The 25,378-nt window shown below is 46.9% G+C and overlaps 12 protein-coding genes across 12 annotated transcripts; 4 read left to right on the top strand and 8 right to left on the bottom strand.

The window, feature by feature from the left end:
* Window positions 1–280: 280 nt before the first annotated feature.
* C7M61_000713 (chromatin-binding transcription coactivator) lies at window positions 281–676 on the bottom strand (the record flags this gene model as incomplete). The annotated part of the gene is made up of 1 exon (XM_024856142.1): window positions 281–676. The coding sequence occupies one exon, from the start codon at window positions 674–676 to the stop codon at window positions 281–283; it is 396 nt and encodes a 131-aa protein (XP_024715741.1).
* A 94-nt stretch (window positions 677–770) lies between these two features.
* On the bottom strand, window positions 771–1,817 carry C7M61_000712 (D-arabinose 1-dehydrogenase (NAD(P)(+)); the record flags this gene model as incomplete). The annotated part of the gene is made up of 1 exon (XM_024856141.1): window positions 771–1,817. One exon carries the CDS (start codon window positions 1,815–1,817, stop codon window positions 771–773), a length of 1,047 nt encoding a protein of 348 aa, XP_024715740.1.
* Window positions 1,818–1,909: 92 nt separating this feature from the next.
* Window positions 1,910–3,892, bottom strand: HOF1 (formin-binding protein; the record flags this gene model as incomplete). Its single annotated transcript, XM_024856140.1, has 1 exon — window positions 1,910–3,892. The coding sequence occupies one exon, from the start codon at window positions 3,890–3,892 to the stop codon at window positions 1,910–1,912; it is 1,983 nt and encodes a 660-aa protein (XP_024715739.1).
* A 925-nt stretch (window positions 3,893–4,817) lies between these two features.
* Window positions 4,818–6,131, top strand: RCH1 (Rch1p; the record flags this gene model as incomplete). Its single annotated transcript, XM_024856139.1, has 1 exon — window positions 4,818–6,131. One exon carries the CDS (start codon window positions 4,818–4,820, stop codon window positions 6,129–6,131), a length of 1,314 nt encoding a protein of 437 aa, XP_024715738.1.
* Window positions 6,132–8,731: 2,600 nt separating this feature from the next.
* MSN4 (stress-responsive transcriptional activator) lies at window positions 8,732–10,423 on the top strand (the record flags this gene model as incomplete). The annotated part of the gene is made up of 1 exon (XM_024856138.1): window positions 8,732–10,423. One exon carries the CDS (start codon window positions 8,732–8,734, stop codon window positions 10,421–10,423), a length of 1,692 nt encoding a protein of 563 aa, XP_024715737.1.
* A 126-nt stretch (window positions 10,424–10,549) lies between these two features.
* Window positions 10,550–10,954, bottom strand: CSE4 (centromeric DNA-binding histone H3-like protein; the record flags this gene model as incomplete). The annotated part of the gene is made up of 1 exon (XM_024856137.1): window positions 10,550–10,954. The coding sequence occupies one exon, from the start codon at window positions 10,952–10,954 to the stop codon at window positions 10,550–10,552; it is 405 nt and encodes a 134-aa protein (XP_024715736.1).
* Window positions 10,955–11,601: 647 nt separating this feature from the next.
* On the bottom strand, window positions 11,602–12,114 carry C7M61_000707 (uncharacterized protein; the record flags this gene model as incomplete). Its single annotated transcript, XM_024856136.1, has 1 exon — window positions 11,602–12,114. One exon carries the CDS (start codon window positions 12,112–12,114, stop codon window positions 11,602–11,604), a length of 513 nt encoding a protein of 170 aa, XP_024715735.1.
* Window positions 12,115–12,344: 230 nt separating this feature from the next.
* C7M61_000706 (uncharacterized protein) lies at window positions 12,345–14,651 on the bottom strand (the record flags this gene model as incomplete). The annotated part of the gene is made up of 1 exon (XM_024856135.1): window positions 12,345–14,651. One exon carries the CDS (start codon window positions 14,649–14,651, stop codon window positions 12,345–12,347), a length of 2,307 nt encoding a protein of 768 aa, XP_024715734.1.
* Window positions 14,652–16,954: 2,303 nt separating this feature from the next.
* Window positions 16,955–18,178, top strand: C7M61_000705 (uncharacterized protein; the record flags this gene model as incomplete). The annotated part of the gene is made up of 1 exon (XM_024856134.1): window positions 16,955–18,178. One exon carries the CDS (start codon window positions 16,955–16,957, stop codon window positions 18,176–18,178), a length of 1,224 nt encoding a protein of 407 aa, XP_024715733.1.
* A 63-nt stretch (window positions 18,179–18,241) lies between these two features.
* Window positions 18,242–19,645, bottom strand: ARP9 (Arp9p; the record flags this gene model as incomplete). The annotated part of the gene is made up of 1 exon (XM_024856133.1): window positions 18,242–19,645. One exon carries the CDS (start codon window positions 19,643–19,645, stop codon window positions 18,242–18,244), a length of 1,404 nt encoding a protein of 467 aa, XP_024715732.1.
* A 725-nt stretch (window positions 19,646–20,370) lies between these two features.
* Window positions 20,371–22,536, top strand: C7M61_000703 (DNA ligase (ATP); the record flags this gene model as incomplete). Its single annotated transcript, XM_024856132.1, has 1 exon — window positions 20,371–22,536. One exon carries the CDS (start codon window positions 20,371–20,373, stop codon window positions 22,534–22,536), a length of 2,166 nt encoding a protein of 721 aa, XP_024715731.1.
* A 36-nt stretch (window positions 22,537–22,572) lies between these two features.
* SCT1 (bifunctional glycerol-3-phosphate/glycerone-phosphate O-acyltransferase) lies at window positions 22,573–24,921 on the bottom strand (the record flags this gene model as incomplete). Its single annotated transcript, XM_024856131.1, has 1 exon — window positions 22,573–24,921. The coding sequence occupies one exon, from the start codon at window positions 24,919–24,921 to the stop codon at window positions 22,573–22,575; it is 2,349 nt and encodes a 782-aa protein (XP_024715730.1).
* Between the last annotated feature and the right edge of the window lie 457 nt (window positions 24,922–25,378).

Here is a 25,378-nt window from a genome sequence, read left to right as displayed (position 1 = left end):
TATATGAAAAAGGAAGTGTATCATGTGCTGAGCAAACACAGTCTTTTGCCACTGTAGATAAAGTAAGAGCATTGAGACAAAGCCGGAATCCCGCGATTTCCAAATTGCAGAGCGATAAGCCAGAAGCAGTTCGCTTCATTGCATCACTCAGCTTGCACGAAGGGGACACCACCGCATTAAAAAGCACAACACCTTCAAGAGTAAGCTTAATTTCTCCCTCTCGTGCACTCAATTGACGAACGACGACATGAAGATTCCACAAAAGCTCCAATTGAGCAATTTAATCAGAATCCGAATCTTCGACCTTCTCTGCTGACTTGACTTCTTTCTTGCTGCTGGCAGAACCGCTTTTGTCAGATGCCTCGGTCTTGTGCTCGCTAGACTCCAACTTTGCTGCCTTGCTTGGGTGCAGCTTGGCTTCTTCTAAGGATGCTGAAATTTTGGGTTGGAGATCAATGAGACTTTGGAAAAGACTCTCAGACAATGCAATGCCTTTTCTACCGGGCTTAAGTTCCCCGGTTGATTTATCATTGTAGAACTCACGAATGTCGACAAGAGGTTTCCCGTTGAACAAACTCACAGTGACATGTTTATTGTTCCCTAGTTCATATTTAGCAATCTCCTTTGAATCGAACTTGCCATCTGCACCATTGCCTGCTCCTCTCTTTCTAGACATTGTAGATATGAAGAAGTAGTTGGTAACTGACGCGCTCACATTGCACTGTTTTTGCACTGTATAGCACTCCGCATTATCCTCTTGATGAAACGTTCTAGTGAAGTCCAGACGGCCAGGTTTCATTATAATAGTCACCAAACTTGTCGATTGTCAATTTGAACAATTTCTCATCTTCGTCACTCGCCTGGTCCTTCACGCTATAATAACTTTGTAAGGCAGAATTGAGTTCGTCCACCGTAGACACACCAAGCACAACAGAGGTCTTATTATTCCACTCAAGTGGATATTCCTTTTGACTTTGCGAGTCAAAAAGCCAACGTTTGAGAGCAAACCTAGTAGCCAATTCCGCAAGCTCCACGTTATGTGAATCCTTTAAGAACTGAGCCACCTCGTCAACCTTGTCTCTCAATTCGACACGAGCAGGGTGAAAGTCGTGCGTTTTGCCCGACCGAAGTAGTGACATGCTCAAGATAGATCCATTAAGAAGCTTCTTGATGCCACAATCGTTTATGAACGAGTCGTACATATCAAAAAGGGCAGTGTTCTGAAGACAGCCATGGGAGTAGGTAAGAATACAATCCACTGGGCCGATCTCCTCCTTCTTCTCGTGGGCACAAGTGTGTGCAATCTCATACAAAAACTTGATGGGGTATCCGGAGAATCCAAATGCCTTGATCAAGCCCTCATTCTTCAACGCACGCAATTCCTTCAAAGCTTCATAGATTTTTGGAGTTTCCACGAATTCAACATCATGCATGTAAACAAGATCGAGATAGTTGGTATTGAGTAGCTTCATTGAGTTTTTGACCGAGGCCCTCACATGCTCTCTAGAGTAGTTGAACTCGTTCTCGGCAATACGTCCAGCTTTGGTACAAATGTAATAGCTATCACGGGGCCACTTGGACTGAAGATTCTTCAAGGCCTGACCAATCAATTCCTCAGATCTGCCGTAGTATGAGGAGGTATCTATAGCATTGAGACCTTTCGAGAAGGCGATATCAAGAATGTCTTGGATTGGTAGTTTTGTAGGGTCGTTGGTATAAATAAAATTGAGCACAGCTCCTCCAATAATAAGAGGAGGAAGGTTTGTGATTGAATAAGGTGCAATTACCTTGGTGGGGCCAATGGCTGGAAAGTTCATGGTTTAGTGGTATTATTTAACAACGTTCATTCGCACCTCACTACTTACATTTGCGTCACCACCGTACTCGTTATACATGCATTGATCCTATACTAAAACAAACTGTCGCCCTCCTTCACATAATTGTAAGGCACTAAACCAACGTTTCCAACGTCACTTCCGCAATTGTTTGCTAACTCACACACATACCAATTGTCCTCTTGCTTATGAAGCACAAACATGTTCCAGCCTTTCTTAAACGAAAGTTCTCCCTCTTCTCTAGCACTGTAAGTATAAATAGCCTTGGCCTTGGCCACGTACTCGTGTCCTGAAGCCGGCGTCACTCTATCTATCATAGAATGAAGGTCCATGTACGACTTTGTGGGAGATTGCAGTGAGAACCGCTTGGATTGAGTCTGTGGCTTCATAGGAGTCCTTGCAACAACAGTCCTCATCAGATCATCTTCACCCATGGCACTGTCCACCATTGACTTGGGCCTTGGTTTTTGTGGTGTCTTGAATGAGATGGAATCATACCTAGTTGCCTGTTCTCTGGAATCATCAACGAAGTCTGACTGAGGGCGGTGGTTCTTATAGGAAACAGGGTCATTGTCTTTCGCCTGACTCCTTACAGATCGCCTGAACTGGTTCACATCACCATTACCCCCAGTATTAAGGTCCTCAAGTGCTTTGGCAATGAAGTCCATGGAAAAGTCCTTATTAATGGAAACCGTGGGCTTCTCTGGTTGGGGTGGTGGAGGCTGGAATGTATTGGTCCAGTCTTGCAGTCTTCGATTAATTCGTTCTTGCATTTCCAGTCTCTCCTTCTTTCTTGGGGACGCCCAACTTCTTGTTGTCTGCGAGGTATAGTTCGTGGGATTGGAGTAGTCCAGGTCGTTCGATTCACGGAATTTCTTGCTGGAATCGAACACATCGTGTTTATCTTCTGGACCAGATGTGTAGTTACTTGTCTGTGATAATTGCTTGCGGAGTTCACCGTTACCATTTGGTTCTTTGATTGGGGGAAGGCTCTTATTCTGTGGTACTAGTAGACCGCCATTCGTTGCTCTTGTGGGTGAACCTGAATCCACGTTGTTTCTCTTCGGGCTTCTTTTCGTGGGACTTGTTTGATTGCTAGATGGAGCTGACTGAGTGGAGAATGTTCTAGTAAGAATTTGGGAGAAATCTGGATCTTTGAAATCAGCGAGCTCGAAGTCCTGTGATTCGGAGTCGTCATCGTATCCTTCTGCAAAATCAATAAACTTCGGGGCTTTGGTAATTTTGTTGCCCGTGCCGTATGCCTCAGCGAAATCATGGATATCTTTTGGTGCTAGTATGCTTGCAAATGAGGTTCTAGCTACATCCACCAGCTGGTCCCAATCGACGCATAGCGAAGCAACGTGGTTGCAGAAATTGAAGCAATTGAGTTTGCAAATTTGGATACGCTCAATTTCCAACTGATAAACATTCAGCAAAGCAGCACGCCAGTCTCGGACCCACACATCGTGTATCTCTGTGCACTTGTGGATACATTTCAAGTACTGGTCCTTGAGGACATTGGCATTTTTCTCTGCCTTTATAAGCTTTGCTTTGTTCTTCTCTAGCTCCTTGCCCCATGTGGTCTGGCACTGTAGCAGCAATGTCTTGATCAGATGGCATTCCATTCTGTACTTGTCTTTGATGGCTTCGAGGTGGTTGAAGAAGTCCTTCTTTTTGCTCAAGACCTTTTGCATATGAGACTCCACTTTGGAGACGTTGTGTTTATAGTTGCCGTAAAAGGAGTTGAGCTTCTCGTAGTTGTGGAAAGAAACACTCTTGATAAACTTCTGGTTCTGTCTAACCATGTTACCACTCTCGTTCTGCAATTTCTCCAAGGCAACTTTGATGGAGCCCGTTTCGCCGGAGCCTAGCGTATAAGAGCCCACGAGCTTATCCAAGCGTTTATTGTATTCTTTCTCAATGGCAACTCGTTCTTTGTAGAATGTTAGAAGTTCCTGGAGGGTAGTCAATGAATGTGCAAGTCTAGTCTGTATCACCTGGAAGCCAGCCTCCTGCTGGCCCCAAAAGCGGTTGACAAAAGCTGTATCCACCGACATTGGAAGACTGAGTAGTGAAGAGTGGAGCTCGGAAGTGTAATTGTTGATAATTGTCCAGGGTACATCACTTACATCAACTTCGGTTGTTTACATTCTTCCCAATAGGGTAAGATTATGGTCGTGAGTGCAGCGAACACTTGCAAAGCCGCAGAGAGTCTTTGTGATTCTGACACACACAGACGAGGACCACACGGGCGAAGACGATGCTTGTGAGGCTTGCTTGAGGATTGGCGGGTTTGTTGGAGTTCCTCAAGGCTCGTCCTCTATGGTTGCCTGAGGGGTCTTCGAAGCCACCACCAGGAAGCAACACAATCTGGAGCTAAAACGCTGAACAAGTTCCCGTTTTCATCTTTATTTCTTCTTCTTATGAATTCAGACTTTACAGTTTTTCCTTTGAAGTTTATTCGCAGGGCCTTGAATTTGCAATGTGGTGTGCGCTCATGTAGGTCAAGATTGACACGCAAAAGACAAATGATAAAACTTAGCAGCAGGAACGAAAAACTCGTGAAGATTGAAAGAAGATCTCAATTCATTTTCTCAGTCCCGATCATCCATACAACGACTGAGCAGCAGTTGCGCAATGCATGCGACCGATTTCGCAAAAGCACTAAATTGCGTCTCCACAGTTGCAATGAGAAAAAAATCCACTTTCAATTTTGCTATCACTGATCTCGTGCCGATTTAATTTAAACCACGGTAAAATTTCAGTCGTATCGCTCACATTGCCTATTTGGGAAACAACCCCGGAGAATGACGACAGTCGCTGTAACTCGGAACATGCTCATCGATCCGGCGGATACAATTCCGCACGTGACACATGATAGTGCAAGACTGACTCTTATTGCCAGTGATAATTCATCTTGGTACAACTTTCCTTCACAGCTGCTTTTAGTGAAAAGCTTTTAATATATTTAATTGATAGACCATGCTGTATCAGGAATTCAAGAAGACAAAGACCTACAAGTGGACCACGAAGGTCCTCGGTTTCCTACTAGATCAGTGGTTCTTTGTGCTCTTGGGTGTGTTTGTTGTATTGGCATACTTCTTTCCAGAATTTGCCAAGCAGGGAGGTACTGTCAAGGCCCAATACTCCATTGGCTATGGTGCAGTGGCGGTGATTTTCTTGATTTCGGGTCTTTCCATGACCACCAAGGACTTGTTCTCGAATATCATGCATTGGAGAGCTCACTTCACCGTGCTTTCATCGTCCTTCCTCATCACCTCTGCTATTATCTACGGTATCTGTTGTGGTATCAAAGCTTCCGGTGATAGCGCAATCGACGACTGGTTGCTCGTGGGTATGATTGTCACCCATTCCTGTCCAACCACAGTTTCATCCAACGTTGTCATGACCAAGGCAGCCGATGGTAATCATGTTTTGACCACTTGCGAGGTGTTTATTGGTAACGTTTTGGGTGCCTTTATTACCCCGGCTTTGGTCCAAATGTACTTGACAGGAACATGGGATTTCGGTAACCCAAAGTACCAGGAACAGCAACAGTCTATTCAAGCACTTTACGGTAGTGTGATGAAACAGATTGGTCTCTCGGTGTTTGTTCCTCTCTTCGTTGGGCAAGTTGTTCAGAACATTTGGCCCAAGCAGGTCAAGTGGACTCTTACAACATTTTATCTTAACAAGGTTGGTTCCTTCATGTTGCTTTTAATTATGTTCCAATCATTCTCGACAGCTTTTGCCCAAGACGCCTTTGAGTCTGTTTCCCACGCCTCGATCATCTTTTTGGTGTTCTTCAACATCGGCATATACTTGTTCTTCACGGTGTTGGTCTTCTTTTACCTGCGGCCGTACTTTATCGTCAAGTATTACGACCACGAACCAACCGAGCAGGACTCGAAGACGTACACCTGGGGCTACAAGCTATTTAGACCATTTTACTACAATCGTCGTGACACAGTTTCTGTGATGCTCTGTGGACCCGCCAAAACCGCCGCCTTGGGTGTTTCATTGGTCTCCTCGCAATATGGTGCTCACAACCCCAAGTTGGGTGTTTTGTTAGTGCCATTGGTGCTTTACCAAGCCGAGCAGGTTCTCACGGCACAGATTTTGGTCAACTTCATGAAGAAATGGGTTCATGCTTTGGATAAGCCTGCTGAGGATGAGGAGGCTGCTCCATCCGAGGATACTCAACCCGACGGAACTAAGGTCAGTGACACTGACACTCAGTACGGCAGCATTTCCGAGCGTGGGCAGGCGACTCCACAAGAGCAGGAAGCTCGATAAGTGAAGGTTGGCAATAATTGCATTTATTGGTGAATCAATTAGAGTGCATTTACGTGTGATTGAAAAAATATCATACATAATGGTAATTAAGACAATAGAGGTAGCAAGCTTTACGGACTTCAGAAGAATAGGCGGCCGAGGGGAAAGTGGAAAAAGAAAACCCCGAGGCGTCATTAAGAAAAGGTGCTTGCCGGGGAAGACAATATTGACTAAAGCGCCAGGTGTAGAAGCATGTAAGAAATGAGGGAAAGAGGTGGAGTATTTAACATTATAGTCATATGAACGGCATTCAGTTGATCTACAAAGAATCGGATTGATGAATGTCACTAGAAAGCTGCTCTACCAGACGCTCAATGTCTTGAATGCACGATGTGTGGCGTGTGCAGGGGCGAATGCACACTGATAACAAATGGCCGCCCCAGACCACGGGGTAGAGTTCATGATCCACAATGATTCTCCACCATTCCAAGTTATTGACACAAAACAAAATAGACTGTGCGTTTTCCAGGCTTTCGAAAGGACCCTGTGAGGGGCAGTTGTCCTGTCAATAGTGTGGAATTGGCCTGGGTGAAACTGTTATCACAGAAGTGTGGGTGCGAGAAATGTCGCACGCTGCGTGCATTTACGTGCATATCACTGATGCATCTGGATTCCGCAGCTGTGAATAGCTCTCCACTTACTCATCGGAAATGGACTTGATTCGGTCATTGGCGATGAAAACAGAAACCTTATTGCCCATTGATTTCTTGAATGCGATGGCCCGAGCCCGAAAAAAATAATAACTTACAGTGGTAATTTTCTTGTGACCTCCAAGGTCTTCTAGCGCATACGCATGCCTCCACCATACCATGCGATAAGGAGCCTCACGCAAAGTTACCCATCGGCATCAGCATATGATCTTCTGTGGCTCTCAGCACTTACATCATTGTAGCCGCTAAGAGTAAATCAAGACTCCAAACGTAAGCTCGTCGGTGGCAAAGGTGGTTAGAAACAACAGACCAAATTCATGTGATCATGCTCGGCTGCTAAGTGTCTCGAGCTCCGCCGAATTGAGAGGAACCCGAACGACAGGGCTTAACATGGCAGGCGGAAGCCCAGATTGAGAATGCGAAAGCTTGGGCCAGTATGAATTTAGAGTTGCTCCAGATGATGGATTTTCCTAACGATTTACCGGTTCGACGCCACGATAGGGCGCATCCATATCGGCGTCTTGGCGATCGACGCAAACATGAATCATCGGTTTTTTTTTTTTTTTTTTCGAGACCTTATCACCAGACGGTTTCTAAGGTACCGCCGCTTATTTCGGTTTTCGTCGCTGCCGACTGTACCGATCTTAGGCCTATCTGACGAGAAGCGGGTGTCAATTTTCAGCCGCCAGATCCCACATAATGCTCAGCCATTTAGTCCAAACCTTATTTCATTATTTGGAGAAACTTGCACCGCCAGCTACCCAGACCATCTTGGCTAGAGCAACTATGGCTTAGTGAGCGACTCGTAACCCTAACCCATCTCTCTCTCTCTTTTTTTTTTCTCCAATACCTTCCCAGCCCCGTGGGTAGTGAATCTGCCGCTGGGGTAATGGCGGAAAACCGATGTCATCCTTCATAAAACTCCCAGAAATACATCTTCGGTAGCCAGTCTGGCAGACGGACTCTCCAAATTGTAATGGAGCACTTATCGTTGCTTTTGGGTCCAAAGCGACGATTGGTCTCTCTTGTCCACTGGCTCCCAATGGATCCCTGACGGGAGAACCGCGGCACATGCCCCGGACCACACGGGAATTACAGTCTAATGAGCACAATGCTCGAGAAATATTTAAATATCTTCAGTTGGCCTCGAGAAATAGCCATCTTCCTCGAGAACCAAGATTGCAATAAAAGCCTAGTACGCTGAAGTCCGAGTGTACCACTTTGTTGCCAGACAATTGTGACGCACGCAGTGCGTCACCCAGCCAGCCTGTATGCCGGCGCGCGACATTTTTTCTCTCTCAGCTGGCCAAAATACCTCATGCGCCTACATCACCCCACATGTAGCCCCAGCTTGTCAACCATTCAGCACCACACTTTCTCGACGTTTTGCATAGTTAGGCTAGGTCACAAAGCGGTATGTTAAAATGGCTTCCATCCTGCCGGTGGCGTTACGTCTGCTGCATGGCCATGCGGCGGGGAGCGAAATGTCGCACTTCCTCAATAGGGTCCACCCGTCTCCGAGCCGGCACCCGGGCTATTATCAGTAATCTTACGAGAGCCTGTATGCGGCCCTAGGCCCAGACATGCGTGCCAATACTTCAAAAATTGGCACCAGTGTAGATTCATTACTTTCTCATATATCTTATCTTTGTTGCCGCCCCGATCGATTCACTTATTTTCCCGACCCAAGGCTTCTTTCCAACTTTCCCAACCACTTTCCCACTCAAGCGGACCCTCATAACCTGCGGCTGGCGTTATCAGTTACAGCCTTCCATTTCATATCTGAGGCGTCATCCACACTTGTGATCACCACACCTCCAGAAACCACCAAAGCTTTCTTCCCGCCCACGCCCAAGAAGCTCCCTCTATATTCTCGAAACACTTTTATTGTTCCCAACGCATTTGCCTGAAATGTCGTATTCCTCCTTCGGTATCGACTCGGCTGTGGTGGAACCCACCTTCCAATCAAACACACTGCCCCAAGTCCCCTCCAACGAATGGATCCCTCCTCCAGCATCTTTGACCACCATCGACTACGACGGTTTGGATCTCAACGACGAGATCTTTTTGAATAACCAGAACCCGGCTTTCCGTGAGGAGGCCCCAACTCTGCCAGTGGCTCAGTCCAATTTGAACTACAGGAACTTGCAGTCGAACTTGAGTCTGCCCGAAATGCAGTTTGCCTTGCCTTTCAGGACAGATCCAAACTCACATTACTCGCACCGTCGCCGTTTCTCTCTGGCTGTTGAGCAGCTTGACAGAATGTCTTTGCAACAAAATGCGCCCGCTTACTCAGCTAACTCCACGGTCTCTTACAACAGCGACCAAGGCTCCATCTCAGGTATGAACCTGGCCAACTCGGACCACTCTCAACGGTCATCCACCTCCTCTAACACCAGAGCCGACCTGCTGGATCAGTTTGGCAACTTGAAGGAGGAGCGTACGGTAAACCCTCGAGAGTTATTCGGGAGTCTGCTTTCCACAGGTTCTATGCCTGCTCCTGCTCGCTACGTGCTTCCTCTGCTGATGCTGTCACCCTCCTTGGGTACAATCTTCAAAGGCATGAACCCGAGCCTTGACGAGACCGCCGAGCACAAGTCGAATGTTTTCAACGGCATTGATACCAACAACTCGTCCGTGATACATTCGCCCGAGGAGGCTAGCAACTCAACGTTTATCATGAATGATGAGTGCGTTAGTGCCATTACCTACTGGCTCAACAACACTGCGAATGTCATATCTGAGTCTGATAATGCGGCCGACCGTGCGGCTCAGGTGGCTACCAAGTCATCCAGACCTGGCTGGAGACGCAACAACTCGATTCAGGTTCTCCCCAGTCGGTCGGACGCCAGTCCCTCGAGGGCTCATTCCATTGTAGGAAGCTATAACTCGGTGCATAAGAAGAGAAGACAAAAGTCTTTCAACAATGCGATTCCTGACATCTTCGCGAGCGAGTTGGCCTCCGAGTCCCTTGCGGGCTCATCGGCCTCAGATGTTCCTCGTGATCTCTCGTCTATTGCTGTTGACTCCAACAATCAAATGCCGATGATTAGCCCTCAAGAACTTGCACTGTTTACACAAGGCCTCGAGCAGGTTCCCGGCCTTGGTCAAGATATTGTGCAAGACATTTCACTGCCTTCATTGGCGAAGCAAGAGCAAGGCCAGTTCAACTTTCCTAGCTCCCAGGCGGAGCAGCCAAAGGCTGAGCTGTCCAACGGTAGAGTTCATGAGCACGGATCCCCAAGCCAATCACAGGCTTCCAAGCTACAAGCTGCTGCTTCGAGTCGTGGCGCAGGCGCTGCTTCGGCTGAAGACGAACCAAAGCCTTTCCCATGTCCTGAGTGCGATAAACAGTTTAAGCGTCTGGAACACTTGAAGCGTCATATTAGATCAGTACACTCGAACATCCGGCCTTTCCACTGCAAGTACTGTGAGAAGAAATTCTCGAGGTCGGACAATTTGGCACAGCACCTGAAGACACACTTCAAGGTGAACAGTAACGGAACTACGACAATCGTTTATGGAAACCCCAACCCTCAGACTCGTGGTCGCAAACGCAGCACCTCGATGACAGGCGAAACCCAAATGAATGTCGAGGCCTAAGAGTGATCTACACTGACGCCACTTGGACATCTTTTTTGTACACTTTTTTTTCTTTAGCGAAGGGTTATTTTGGATTCTTATATCACTGGAAATGGATTATGGATAGATTGAACCGCGTGTAGCTGCCTATAGCTGGCCTCGTATTCTTCTTGCCAACTGAATATCTTTCTGCATTATCGTCACTCTTTTGGCGTGAATTGCACACAAGTTGGTGTCTTCCAAGAGATGTACTAGGAAAGCCTCACAGGCCTCTTGTAGCGCTAGAACGGCATTCGACTGCCATCTGATACCGTAGTTCGAGCCGATGTAATGATCTGCAATTTCCTTCACCAATCTGGCAAATGGGAGTTTTCGTATAAGCAAATCTGTGTTTTTTTGGTATTGACGAATCTCCCTTAACGCTAGCGTTCCTGGTCTGTATCTCCTCCTCTTCGGGGCTGATCCCGCAACTGGATCACCGGGTAGATTTCCATATCGTTCCGTGCCCGAGATTATTGCAGCTCTGGACGTAGCTACCGTTTTCCGTGCCATGGGGGAATCTGTGGCTTCAAGATGTGGTTTTGGATTTTCCTGATTGAGGTTAAATTACTTGCATGTCTGCAGAACCAGCATTTTGTTTACGCGGTGTAGAGACCAGTACACTGACAAAGACTACGGTTTAAGAAGGTTCATAAAAAAAAATCTTGTTTAACTGTTTTTTTATTGAGTGGGATGTTGATTCCGTCTAGCTTCGCCGCATTTTTTTCTTTGGCAATTCGGTCTCGAGTGTTCAGATATTGAACTCTTTGTATTGAGACCATAAGAAACGCCAGAACTACAACCTGAACTTATCTTTCATTCTTCAGAATAAGATCTCACTTCGACATATAATATCAGATTATAAATTGGTTACTGTATCGGGTGCCATGAACATCGAATCTGAGGTGAAGATGTCCAATCCCATGGGCATTCGGTAGCTGCGAGCAACGGCTAGGTTGATTCGTAAATTGAGTCCCAGTAAATACAGATTTTGTATTAGGAGTCTGCCAAACATATTCGATACACTAAAGTTTATGTTACAATGATTCTGGACATTGTACTGGACTATTTACAACGTACTGTTGGGCGCTGCATCGTTCACACCTAACCAACGGCACAGCAATATGCGTATTGAGTGGGCCTTACCCACCTCTAATGCATCACTTCTGAACAACGTCGTTTTCGAATTCGGGCTCAAACTTACCTTCCAATATATCGTTCAATCCGTCTTGAATGGAAGTGGACTCCTCGTCCATGGGCATCTCAGCAAGCTTCAACTGTGACTTGACTCCTCCCATGGCCGATTTCATTCTCCACCCAAACTCTTGAAATGATGAGATGTCCAGTACCCAGCAGGTGCCGAAGATGAGCATCGATGAGACGGAGGCACAGAGCATCGTACCAGTTCCAACAGCAACAGCAGCATCCATGGTGAAATTGTAGCTTAGTGGTGGCAGATGGTTTCCTTGAAATAGAGAAGGAACATATTGCCTTGTAATTGTAGATTTGTAGGCGAACCTAGATGTGAAGATAGTGGCAGCTGCTGCGGTCATGAAGAGGACCATTTGTTTCTTTCTTCTTTGGACATATTCGGGCGATGCATCAGCAAGTTTAAAATTAAGGCTTCGGAGAGTCTCTTGTAGTTTAGTTGGAGGGGCGTCAGGACTAGTCATGATTGTAGTGGCTCTTCAATGAATAACGTTGAAGGTCGCACTATATATACAGTTTGAGAGTGTGGTGGGTGGATGCTTCGAGTGCACTAGTAATGATACAATGAATTTATAAAACAACATACTTTGTGGCCCTTGGTTTTACCAGCGGCTGCTTTGATGGTAAAAAAATTAGGAAAGTGGGTGAAGAATAGAATATTAGTTAGACGGGATCGTCTTCTTGCAACGTTAAATCAAATCTCCTCCTTGAAAACTCCGCCCTTTTTGTGACTGTCCTTGATGGAAAGGTCATCCTCGTAATTGCTCACGTCCGAGGATCTCTCGTGTTTCTCGGCAGCTGGCTTCGTTTCCTTCTTCGCTGATGTGGATTTCGTGGTTGGAACCTCCGGTCTGGAGTCACTTCTGAATGAGGATGCAAAGCTGGAGAATCTGGAACGAAGACCCTTACGTTTTGGAGCGCCCTTTGAATCGACGCTAGCGGTCTTCTTCAAGTCAGTTCCCTCCTTCTTGGTAGCCTTTGCTGGACCCTTGGCAGGAGTGGTGGTCTCCTTCTTGACAGCATCAGCGGCAGCCTGAGCATCTTCCTCAGCCTTGGTGGTCTTCTCAGAAGCCTTCTTCTTGGCGAGGTCTGCTGGGCTCTTCTTCTCAACTGGCTCATAGTCAAAGAGAGAACCAACGTCACGGAACTTGTCTTCCTTCACCTCCAGACGCAAATGCTCTGGCAACTCGTTGTTGATGTTGTGTTCATCCTTGACCTGCTCGTCAATGTGCTTCAAGATCTCTCTCTTGTGCTCATCTCTGCTGATGGTCTTCTGCTCCTTCTCCTTCTCCAAGTCACCGATACGCTTGTCCAAGTCGTCGTGAGCCTCCTTGTGGTGCTTCAAGTCAGACTCGTGAGTCTTCGTGAGGTCCTCGACCTCCTTGTCAGCAGTCTCACGCTTAGTAGTGGCGTCAGCCAACTCAGTAGTGTAGTGCTCGTGGTCTTTCTCGATTTCCTCCAACTTGGCCTCGATCTCAGCAATCTGGGTTTCGTATTCCTCCTTCTCCTTCTCAGCAGCCTCAATATCACTGGTCAACTGATCCTTCTCATCGGTCAATTCCTTCAACTTGGAGTTCTCTTCCTCCAACTCGTCGAGAAGTGGTTGAATTTCCTCGTCCCTCTCGGCTTGCATCAGCTCTAACTCTTCCTTGCGCTCGTTCTTGAGACCAGTCTCTTCCTCATCAATTTCGTCTTGGTTCTGCTGCTTCTCTTGCAATAATTCTTCCTTTTCAGAAGCGTACTTCTCCTCCAAGTCCTTCAATTCTTGGGTCTTGACCTCAACTTCTTCGTGTCTCTTCTTTTGGTGCTCGGTGTACAAGTCATCCTCCTCACGCTTTCTCTTCTCGTTAGAGGTGATTCTCTCTTGGTGCTCCTTCTGTTGCAACTCCTTCTCTCTCTGCTTTCTAGCAGCTTCTTCGAGCTTGAAGTTCTTGTGAGCAGCACGGGCCTCAGCACGCTTCTCGGCTGCAGAGGCATCGTGGTCTCTCTGAGCAGAAGCCTTCTTGTCAATGTCGGACAAAACAGGGCCCACAATCAAGGCAGCCATCTTGTCAATCTCACTGTATGGAAGCTGCAAGCCACCACCGAGGTCAATCAAGCCAGCCTTGTTGTTCTTGATTCTCTCTTCACTGTTCTTGTGGGCGGCGACCAAAGCCTTGGAGTAGAGCTGAGCCTGAGAGCGCAAGTCTGTTTGACCAATGGCCTGAAGGGAGTTCAATCTTTCAGAGGCCTTCTTGCTGGCAGCAGCCAACAAGGTGGCATCGACAACATCAACGGCTGCAAAGCCCTTGGTTCTCTTCTGGGAAGAAACAGAGTTGGTGTAGCCACCGCCGTGCTTCATGGTTAAGGCAGCGGCAGCAGAGTTGGCAGCCTCGGACTCCTCGGCCTCGTTCAAGTACTCAGTTGGTGGGGACTTGACGCCATGACGGTGGTCGACTTCAGGGTTGAATCTTGCGTTCAAAGTCTTGGACGAGTTCTTGTCAGCCAACTGGGAGATTTTACCAATGTTGAGCGAGCCGGAGGGGGTGCTTCTGGGCACGGAAGCCAAGCCGTGTCTGGAGGTCAACTTCTCGGGGGTGGTTCTGGACGTCATTGAGTAAGTGGAGTTGCTGGAAGCACGCTTGTAAACGTTGCCCTTGTTGTAAGCAGCAGGGAGACCCAAGTCAGGTCTGGCTTCGGAATTGGGAGAAGGCTCAGTGTATCTGGCGTTGGCAGCAGCAGCATCGGCGTCTGGGTCGGTCAGCTTTCTCTGCCACGAAGTAATGGAGTCGGTTCTGGCGGCCAAAGCAGCGGTCTGAGCATCAGGAGCAGCTCTCAAACGTTCGTAGGAAGGCTTGACAGTCAAGTCAGCGGAAGCAGCCAAAAGGGCAGCTGAGTCTGAAGCAGAAGAGCTGACACCGACAGAAGGGAGGCCAGGGGAGTTGTAGACACCCAGTCTCAATTTCTGCTGGTAGAGAGCCTGCTGAGACAAAGGCTTGCCATTGGCTTGGTAGGCGGACATGGTTAGGGAAAAAGAGTGGTGGGTTGGTGGTTTTTTCCTTGTGAGAGTGAGGAGCAATTGAGAAAAGAGCAAACAGGAGGACGGGCTGGGGCAGCATTGGCGGGCAGGGACGCAGAAACCCGTACCGCGCCTGTAATTTACTGCAACGACGGAATCGCAATTACCTGGCTACTGTTTTTTTCGCTGTGCAAAATATGCCGTTTTTGCTGTGTCCTCCCCTACCTTTCAGCACCAGCTGGGCCGTGGTGCGCACTAATTGGGAAGGTGCTGTTAGTGTGTTCCTGCAGACGGGCCGGGGCGGCTGCCTGAGGTGTTCCATGACGCACTTTTGCTTCCTTCCATGGTCCCAGCCAATTACGTCGCGCTGCATGACACTGTGAGTGAATCTTGCTGCGAGGTTGGCAATGGAGGGTTACATCATCGAAGGATGTGAAAATAGATTATTTTTTAAGAAATGAATAGAAGGGTTCAAAATTAGAGGGGCCCGAACGGCAGAATTTCTGGTTATACGGAGGGGCGGCTGATTGGACGCATGATACCTTAAAGCTGTCAGCCACAGATAACGGCTGCGGAAAACCACCCATTAAGATTGTAAACGCAGGCTCGAGTGGAGGGGCGATAGTTTTAGAGACTTTCTTTTCCCTCCTACCGAAGCAATTTGACAATGAGTCGGACTCATATTTACTTTTGCGAGAGGAGGCTTCAAGCAATTCCGTGTGGCTGACATGCCAAGGCACGAGGTCATGGAAGGTTGTCACCCCTAGAGATAAAAGAAAAAAAAGAAAAATGAGAAAACATCAGAAACTATATCCTGATTAAAAGCGCTTCGTTTGAAATGACGCCCTGGGGACCTCGGCTGCTGGCCTATCACATCGGCATGTCAGGTGTAGTTGTCCGTGGCTGCATTCCATGTGCTATGTGCCGAAAGTGAGCTCGCGATGGAATGTTGACATGGGCGGTGAATTTGACCGTTTTCGGAGTGGGCGAATTTGGGCTGCACAAATTTCGTTTCCTCTTTTTTCAATCCCCAGATTTCAGCAACGACACCACTCTGAAACCTTAATCAGAGTATCGGCTGGGGTCGAGAACCAGCACAATGTGTCCACCAGTAGACTATCGTCCAATTGAGCTGGCTACCGCCCATTGGGTCCTGAAAACTCAATTAACCATCTCTCTCATGACCACACCGCTCGTACGGGCCTCGTTTGGGCGGCTGATAGGCCACTTGTGTGGGACTTGTTATCTGACGTGAATGCACACTACCCTAGACGAAAAACAGCCACACGCCTCAATGGCCGATTGTCTTCCTTGACGACCTCAATCGGACCTCTCATCCGACAGTTACATTGTGGTTCTACCTCCGTCTCGGAATCCCCGTTACCTCTCCTTTATTGTGTAATTCTCGGCGCCATCAGACGTCTCTAGCTTTAGTCTTCCCCTGTGCTTTTGCCCCGATGAACCTTAAAACAGGCCTCGAGGAAATACAACATTCCGCTTGAAATTAACCAGATCACGAAGCCACCGTCTGGCGAATGCACGTGCTTGACTTGTCTCCATGGGCTAATTTGTTGGGGCTCAAGCATGGCCAAGCAGTTAGCACGGAGAAGAAAGGTTCAGGAACAGGATCTGCAGATCGGTCGACCTCAGATAGCTAGCTTTTACAATGATAAAGCTAGACAAAGAGTACCAAAGCGGTTCCCCTCGAAAGGGCTGAGGTCAATTAGACTAAGCCCTCCTCCATCACCGCCTCTTCACTGCGCAATGGCACAATACCCTACGAGAGGTCGTATGACCCCAGATACCGAAACAACAAATAGAGAAAAACGAACTTAACTACACTTCCAAACTTCTTTACTTTCTGAACAGCCAGGAGACTTGTCATGCTCGTCTGTCTGAAGTCTATCGTATGCTGCACCTCCAGACAATCCCCCAAGTCGCCATTATCGCTGGCTGCAAGCCGCATGCTGGCGCACCTCATAATCTCGATTTGGCAGTAGCACAAACATCACAAGGGCGCTTCACATGAGCCCTAGCCATTGATCGCTGGTTATCGCAGACATAACGGCGTGACCGTAAACTGGGATTGTCGGCTTCGATTGTTTTTTCTCTCGACAACTCGCCACAAATTACCACTCCATTCACCGCACCGGTGCCTTTTGCCAATTGTGCAGCATTTAGCGTCCTGCCAAAAGAGCCTAAGCCTAATCCCCATTCCCCAACTTTCGCCGAACCCTCATATAAACCCCCATTCTGCTCGCCACTTGCAATTCAAAAGCCAACCCCTTACCTACCCTTATGCGCCTATGACCACGACAGTGACCAAAAAGACTGTTTATGTCAGGGGCCCGAACAACATATACCGACGCAAGTCCTATGACACTCCTTCAATTGCATCTGTCGACTCTGTCGACTTGACTCGTAAGAAGGGTGAGGTCGATTCGACACTCAATGACTTGATGGTGTGTGGTTTTCAGGTCCCAGAGGACCCTTCTACGAAAAAGGCGAAGATGAAAACAAAGCGACCATCTGCATCAAGCGCTGAGTCTACAGCCTCAGCTCCTAATCAACCTCCTTCCCCCCGCATTTCCTTCAAGAGGTCGTTCTCTGACTTGCCAAAACAAACTTCTTGGATGGATAGTATCAAATCGCTACAGACCCGCTTCCTCCCCCAGTCGGCAACCGATTTCGTGGTTCCCTACGCCCTAGGTATCCTCACCGCAGTGGTGATCCAGCAAAAATGGGATCTTTTGACCCGCTACGCAAAGCTCTTGTCATATTTGTTATTCATGTGTATCCTTTGGGGTGCCCTAGCCACCGGTGCATTCTGGTATGCTGGTGTTCTCAGAATCTCCAACTTGGATGATATCAAAAACACATTCTCAAACTTGTTTGGCCTGGGAGAAGTTGCAAGATCTGATTCACCCATTAATTACCACTACGACCGGCGTGGAAGAAGATCAAGCAGCTTGGATGAAGTGGTGGACACAGAATCGGTCATTCTGTCCGAATACGAATCTGACTGTGACCCCAGACGAAAGATGAGGACAGAATCGGAACCTCACCTCGTAAGAGAACCATCTCCTCAAAAATTGACCAATGTCAGACCGTTTGTCCCACCTTCGAGAAGAGACAGTGCCGATTCAAAAATGTCTTCGCAAGTCCTGTTGAACCGTCTCCAGAACGAAGCAAGCACAAAAAAGAGCCGTTTCCGCTTGGGTCTGCCTGAACGCGAGAGACCCAAGGATCCTCGGAGACATTCATCGGCATCTCTAGAACTATCTTCAAAGGATAAACATAAACCTTTGCCATCTTTGCATAAAACCGCCCAAAGGAGTCTGGACTCCAGCGGCCTGGATTTACCCCTAGTCCATGAAATCAAGCTCAAAAGCAGGTTTGACCAGCAGCTTGAAGCTTTAGGAAATGACGCTCACTCCCTTAGCCGTCTGGACACGCTTCTCAGCAAACAGTCTATGTTAGGAACGAGAGCCAACAAAAGAACATTCTTGTCGAATGTTGACGAATTCTAAATAATTGCTTTACTTTTATATTTAATGGTACAGGTATGGAAATTTAAAGATCGTAAGACTTGACTAGCTGAGAACAACGTCCCAGATCGCTTGAGGACCCCTTTCCTCGTAGATATCCGTGTCGATAAAAGAATCACCTCCGTGATTAGAGTTGGTGCCAAAGACCTGCTTGGAATAGATCTCACCACCCAAGAAGTAAACATCTAGCCAAGAACCACCATGCTCCTTTGGCCTTTTCCACTCTGGAAAGTACTCTGGGTGTTTAGCCAATCTGACCAGCGATGGATTCTGGAGAGGACCAGCACTCTTCGTCTCTTCAGCAGCTTCGTCTGTCTGCTGGTAAGCAGCAATGGCGGAATTCACACCATTTTGACCACCCTTTGAGCCCTTCTTAGTTGATTGTGGTCTGACTAAGTGACGTTCACACAACTTGATGATCACGGCCTGCTTCAAGCCTTCAATGTGGAACGTGGAGCCTGTGAAAATGATGTTATCAAAACATTCCTGGCGCTTCTCCAAATCTGGGATACCCTTCAAGGAGTCGTAAATCGAGGTGGCAAGAACATCCACAAGCTTGTCTGTACCTTGGAAACGCTCCTTACCGACGTAGATCTTGTTACCAGAGATAGGATCTTTAAACCAGTTTTTGTCTAGCTGACTGTTTGGTTTCTTGTCCTCTTCATTCTCTTCCTCACCATCAGCCTTTTCATCAGAAACACCAATTCCATTCTGATTTTCTTCTGTGACTAACTTGGCCACATCAAAATCATCACCTTGGTTGCTCTTGTTTTCCTTGAGGTCATCAAGCGAATAGAAAGACTCGGTGTGGTCACTCAAGACTTCATATATCTTTGAGATCTTCAATGCTGTGATCTGTGCTTCAGAAAAATGAGGTAACAACTTCCTCAACTCATCAGTAATGGACTTGCCACCAATTTCCAATCTTTTACCAGCATGCTTGATGGATGTACCGCCGATGACAGGCATAATCTGAGAGCTTTCATGGCCAACATTGACCACAACCGCGGACGACATGGTAGCGAGGCCAAAAGTGGAGGCAATGGAAAGGTCCAAGACATTGAAAGCAGTGAATTCCAAAGTCTCGAAAACATATCTGGTGATCTGTTCGATGGCTGAACGGGAGTAGGACAAAGATGGAACAATCAACAACAAAGGCACTTGGTTAATTGTGAGGATAGGGTATTGTGAAATGATAGTCTGTAGTATGAATTTCAAAAGAGCTTGGTATGCTTTGACGTCAACAATACGGGAAGCACGAACAGGCCAGATTTCCTCAAGGTTGCCAGTGTTCGAGGCGTGGTAGACATTCGTAGACTTGTCTAGGTACACCACGGTGGGGAGCTTGTATTGTGGTGGGGATAAGGTGTCCTGCAAGCCAAACGAGAAGAGGGTATGTTTGGACCCAGTGTGAATTATGAGGAAATTCTCCTCACGAAAGAGTGGCATGGCTAAGGAGTACGTACTGGTGTGAAATATTGAGTATGTTATTTGATAGTGTGGGTAGCGCACGACTTCTGTGGTGAATAGACATCACAGTTAACGATCTTTTCATAGTCGATGAGCAGTTTAGACATTCGAGGCTGCCAATTTTTTTTCAAGTAGGATCTTGCTTGTTTGCGGTTGTCTTTCGAGAGTCCCGACTTTATATAGCCTCGCCGATGAAGAACAAGAGCTTCATAGAATGAGAGTCATGAGAACACTTTTTATAGACTATTTGTAGATTTTGATTTCCTATTATCTCCATTGACCCAAAACGATGACTGCCGCGTCTTACGGAAGTTGATCTTTTTTTTTCACTACATGTTTACTTTTTTTTATACATTTGTATATCTTCCGTCATTTGAGTAGTGGCTGCGAAAATATTCATGAATATCCCAATGTCAAGTATCATGTAGAGACATCACAAACATAAGGAAAGTATGTTGATTTTTTTTTCAAGATCAGAAAACTATATCACAATCTTCCCATTGATTGCAATTATTTCCGAGAATAATTGAGTCAGGCTTCAATTTCTTAGCTTTGGGGAGAGTTGCCATGAACTGCCTACTATGCGAGACGCGCTTGAGAAAATACGCCGTATGCTTACTCGCTTGACGTCTTCCTTGCATCGCAGCTCAACCATCAGACCCACCAGAAGCATCTTAAAAAGCCACATACTACCGAAATCCACCATGGGACAACAAAACATCATGAGCTTCTTCTCCCTGAAGAATGATGGGAAAGCAACTGAGAGCCTCAAAAGACGAAGGCAAGAAAGTGATGAGGAGCCAGTCAAGATCCAAAGAACTGGACAGAGTCTGCTAAAGGAAATTCCCCAAAAGGAGCCTGAAGCTTCTGCTTCTGAGGTGTCGAATGATGAGACTGCTAAGAAGGACGATGATGGAGCTTCGAAGGGTGCAATTGTTGAGGAAGCGTCCAAGCTTGTCAAATTGGCAGAGAAAGAGCATGTGCATAAGGACCTTGGAAAAGGTGACAAGTTCCCTTACTCAAAGATTACAAAAATGCTCGAGAAGATCGAGCACGAGTCTTCTAGGTTGCAAATGACCGCCCAAGTTTCTAACTTCTTCCTAGAAGCCTTGGAGAAGTATGGCCTGCCTGACAAACTTGTCACAATTGTTTACTTATTTATCAACCGATTAGGCCCTGACTACGAGCCAGATCTCGAATTGGGTTTAGGTGAATTCATATTGATCAAGGCGATCAGCTCATGTTATGGAAGGGCCCTGGCGCAAATCAAAAAAGATTATGATGCAACTGGTGATCTTGGCCTTGTTGCTCAGAAGTCACGTTCTGGTCAGCCTCCAATGTTCAAACCGCCTCCGCTTGATATTGACTCCGTCTTTGAAAACCTCACAAAGATCGCCAAAACGACAGGAAAGGATTCACAGGGCAAGAAAATCAACATTATCAACAAGATGTTAGCAGCTTGCGATTTGAACAGTTTCGAAGCCAAGTTTCTTATAAGATCGCTTGAAGGCAAATTGAGAATTGGTCTCGCAGAGAAGACTGTTATCGTGGCTTTAGCGCAAGCTTTTCTTAATTACGAGAGCAAGGGCAAACGTGTCTCCCCAAATACATTGGCTGATGCTGAGAATATAATGAAGGAGGCATTCTCTCGTATACCAAATTATGAGGTCATAATACGAAAGAGTTTTGAGCACGGTGTCATGAACTTACTCGACCATTGCAGTTTGACGCCCGGCATACCGTTAAAACCAATGTTGGCTAAACCAACGAAATCTGTCGGTGAGGTTTTGGATAGATTTCAAGGAGAAGATTTTACTTGTGAATACAAGTACGACGGTGAAAGAGCACAAGTTCATCTTTTGGAAGATGGTACCGTCAGGATTTACTCTCGTAATTCTGAGGACATGTCTCAAAGATACCCAGACTTAATTGCGATTACTAAAGACTTTATCAAAAAGACTGACGACAATCTGACGTCTGACACACCAAAATCACTCATTCTTGATTGTGAAGCGGTTGCATGGGATAGAGAAGCGAAAAAGATTCTTCTGTTCCAAACACTCTCAACCAGAAAGAGAAAAGATGTCAATGAGGCTGACATCAAGGTTCACATTTGTCTTTTTGCCTTTGATTTGTTGTACCACAACGGTGTGTCCCTCATCACAAAATCGTTGAGCGAAAGACGTCAAGTGTTATTCGACAACTTCCAGACAATCGAGGGAAAATTCCAGTTTGCAAATCATGTGAACTCTTCTAATACCGATGAGCTTCAGGCATATTTGGAGCAGTCTGTAAAAGACTCTTGTGAAGGTTTGATGGTGAAAATGCTTCATGGGCCCGAATCATATTACGAACCTTCTAAGCGTTCTAGAAATTGGCTCAAGCTTAAAAAAGATTATCTTGACGGTGTGGGAGATTCGTTGGACTTGGTTGTGGTGGGTGCCTACCGAGGCAGAGGAAAGAGGACCGGAGGTTACGGTGGATTCCTTTTAGCGTGCTACAATGACGACACAGGCGAGTATGAGACGGCTTGCAAGATTGGTACTGGCTTCTCAGAAGAGGTATTAGCATCTTTGAGTACTAAACTCAAGAGCACTGAGATTGAGAAGCCAAAGGCATATTATACCTATGACACAACCACATCGAGTGCTCTTCCTGATGTCTGGTTTGAACCTACCACAGTCTTTGAGGTTTTAGTTGCCGATTTACAATTGAGTCCCGTTTACAAGGCGGCTCATTCAGAATACGGCAAGGGTATAAGTATGAGATTTCCTCGTCTACTTCGTGTCAGGGATGACAAGGGAGTCGAAGATGCTACTACATCAACTCAAGTGGCTGAGTTTTACGAGAGTCAAGCTAATGTGAATTAAATACGAATTGAATGCTTCAAATGACTAATGAGAACCCTAGAGGCTAGGGCTCTTATCCCTTCCTTCTCTGATTCTATTTCTAATCTTCTCTCCCAACAAATGTCTTTTTTGCGGGGAGCTGATGGCGTATTGAGCAGAAAGTTTGGAGGCAGGGACTTTTGAGGATGCGAAATTTAGCTCCATGTGTGAATTGTCACGAGATAAACCTGTCTCGGAGTTGGGGGTCGAAGCTGGTTTATAGTTGAAGTCATCAGCCATCGACACTGTAGAATTGAGTGCCTTAATGTCCACGTCAGAGTTCTTGGCGTTGGCGTGCAAGGAATAATCAGAGAACATGGGAATGTTGGTGTATGACATATCAGAGTTCATCAACGAAACACCATCAGACATCGACAGCGAGTGATTGAGTGACAAGTCACTATCGCTAGGGGTCGTTGCCAATCCATTCTCTGCATCTTCTTTCTTCTTAGCTCTAAGCTTTCTCTTTTTAGCCTTTCTTTGAGCTATTCTCCTGTTCCGCAACTCTTGAGTCTTCAATTCTTCCTCTTCATCAGAATCGATGTACTGAATTTCATCAGTAACATTCAAGTGATCCTTCAACTCGAGCAAGTTGAAGTCATTGGGGAAAAGCTCTGGGCCAAACTTGTTGACAACCTCAGTGATTTGCTCAGCTAACTCCTGTCTTTTCTGCTTGAGCTCGCTAATAGCTTGGCCTGAGAAAATCGAAAGATATAATGGCCTGATCGACTTGAACAAATCCACACCTTGCTCACCAGTGACCAAGGCTGAATATGTCACTAATACACCTAACATGTAAAGCAGGAACCATAAAGTGACCGAACCAGTGGTGGTCAAATAATGGTGTGTTCTACAATACCATGTTCCGATTGATGCATAGAAGCTGTAAAGCAACGGGGCGATGATCAAACTGATTAAAATCTTCCAAGTGGCGACAACATCATTGGCCTTTACTTTCACGGTGGAATTGGCCAACGCTGTCTTAGCCTTCTTGATTGAAATGAATTTGGAAATGGCAAAAACTGGTGAAAACAAAACAATGCCAGGGAATGCAAGTAAGCCCAACATTATGAGCTTCAAGATACGGAAAAAGAAGATTGGGAGCAAACGAATCTTGTGGGATTCGTCGCAGTCTTCAACATGGTGATCAGGTAAGTGTAAGTGCTTGAGAAGGTCGTTGTATTCTAGCACTTTAACCTTGGACTGTTGGATTTCGGGTCTATCTTTATAGGTTTCATAACCGACAACCAACCTTCGATTCATCTCAACGATCAATGGCAAGGGTAAGTACTGGGCGAAGTTACCCGCATACAATCTCCTTGCTGCTTGGATAACCATTAATGTCTCATAGTCTTCACAGTTTACCGTGACAGCACGTAAACCGTTGGTGACAATGTCCAAGAGCTCTTTGACAGCTTCACGACTAGTCAGCTGGTTGCTGTACTTTTTGACGAGCTCTTTAGGGATCTCAATGGGATGGCCAAATTCAATGACCGCACGAGATCTAAATCTGTGGGCGTTGAAGTAGTTCATGCCGCAAGGAACGATCTTGACGTTACAATTTGAGTCGTTTGCCATAGCGCCCAAAGCCATGATCGCAACACCAGCCTTCAATGGGAGCATGTCTGTTCTGTCATGAGAGCCACCTTCAGGGAAGATGCCCAAGCATTCGCCAGCACTCAAGTGCTGGAACACAAACTTGTATACGTGCCCCTGGTCAATCTTGTCTGCAACCTTGAAGCGAGTGCCTTGTTGCAAGAGCTGCTTGACTTTCTGGGTGGACTTGAACTCCTTACGAAGGATGATCTCGGTGTCCGAGACGATCTCGGAGATCTCGGTTGCTCCAAGCGACAGCGGAAGGGCTATGAGACCGCGAGGCATGCATTCCTCGGTAAACTTGGTGCCCTTGCCCTTGACCCTCAATGGGTCTGCAGCGACATCAATGTAGATCTTGCCTGTGGCAGGACGCAACATGTCCTGGGCTCTCGCAACCGGAACAGCAAGCTGTGCCTTGGAGAAGGTACCAATGATGTTGTGAAGATACGATTTCATGGCAATGAGGAACGAAATACGTCTTCCGGCTTCCCGCTTGACCTGGCGCATCAACACAATAGGGTCCACGAACTGGTTGGCATGAGGGGCAGCCACAAAGATGACAGGCCCGGACTTGGGTAAGCGGAAAGCGCCTCTGGGTCTGATTTCCCTGAAAAAGCAGTCGAAAATGACCGTCCAGAGCCAGAGCAAGAGATCATAGAGCCAGATCTGAGTGCGAGTGAAGGGCTTGTACTCCATAGCAGGGAACGCCGAGGGCCTCGAAGAATTAGCATCATGCAGAGGCGAGTTGCCCGAAGATTGGACTTCAGGCATGCCTTGAGAGAGAGATTGATTCAGCTTGACGAGTGGGTGGGAGGAGGGCCTGTTTCAGAAGTTCTACGGGGGTTCACCAAAAGGGAAACATTTTGGCCGGGGCAGACAGGACGAAACGGGTATGGTGTACAGGTTTCCAGTGCCGTGGCCTGGAGGGCTCCAATTGGGCGGCAGGAGATGGTGAATGGGCCGTGGGGAAGAAACAGGTGGAAACCTGAGTATCATGAAAAGATGGGCCGAACTGGCTGCAAATTGTAGAGGCAGGCCGCCAGAATGCAAGAAGGGACAGCATCCTCCACAGGTTGCGCCTGCATTGGCCCAAAAGCGCCAGAGCGCTCCCAACCGTTGAGGCCTCGCCAAGATCAATTGGGTAACAAGCGAGGCATGGGGGGTTGTGGAGCCGTGGATAACAGGATGGGGCGAAAAATCGAAAAAGTTGCAGTTTTACCGGAGGCAG

Source organism: Candidozyma pseudohaemuli (assembly GCF_003013735.1).
Source record: "Candidozyma pseudohaemuli strain B12108 chromosome Unknown scaffold00001, whole genome shotgun sequence".
Taxonomy (NCBI): Eukaryota; Fungi; Ascomycota; class Pichiomycetes; order Serinales; family Metschnikowiaceae; genus Candidozyma; species Candidozyma pseudohaemuli.
The sequence above is the reverse complement of the archived record's forward strand: the minus strand, read 5'-3'. Positions and strand labels throughout refer to the sequence as shown.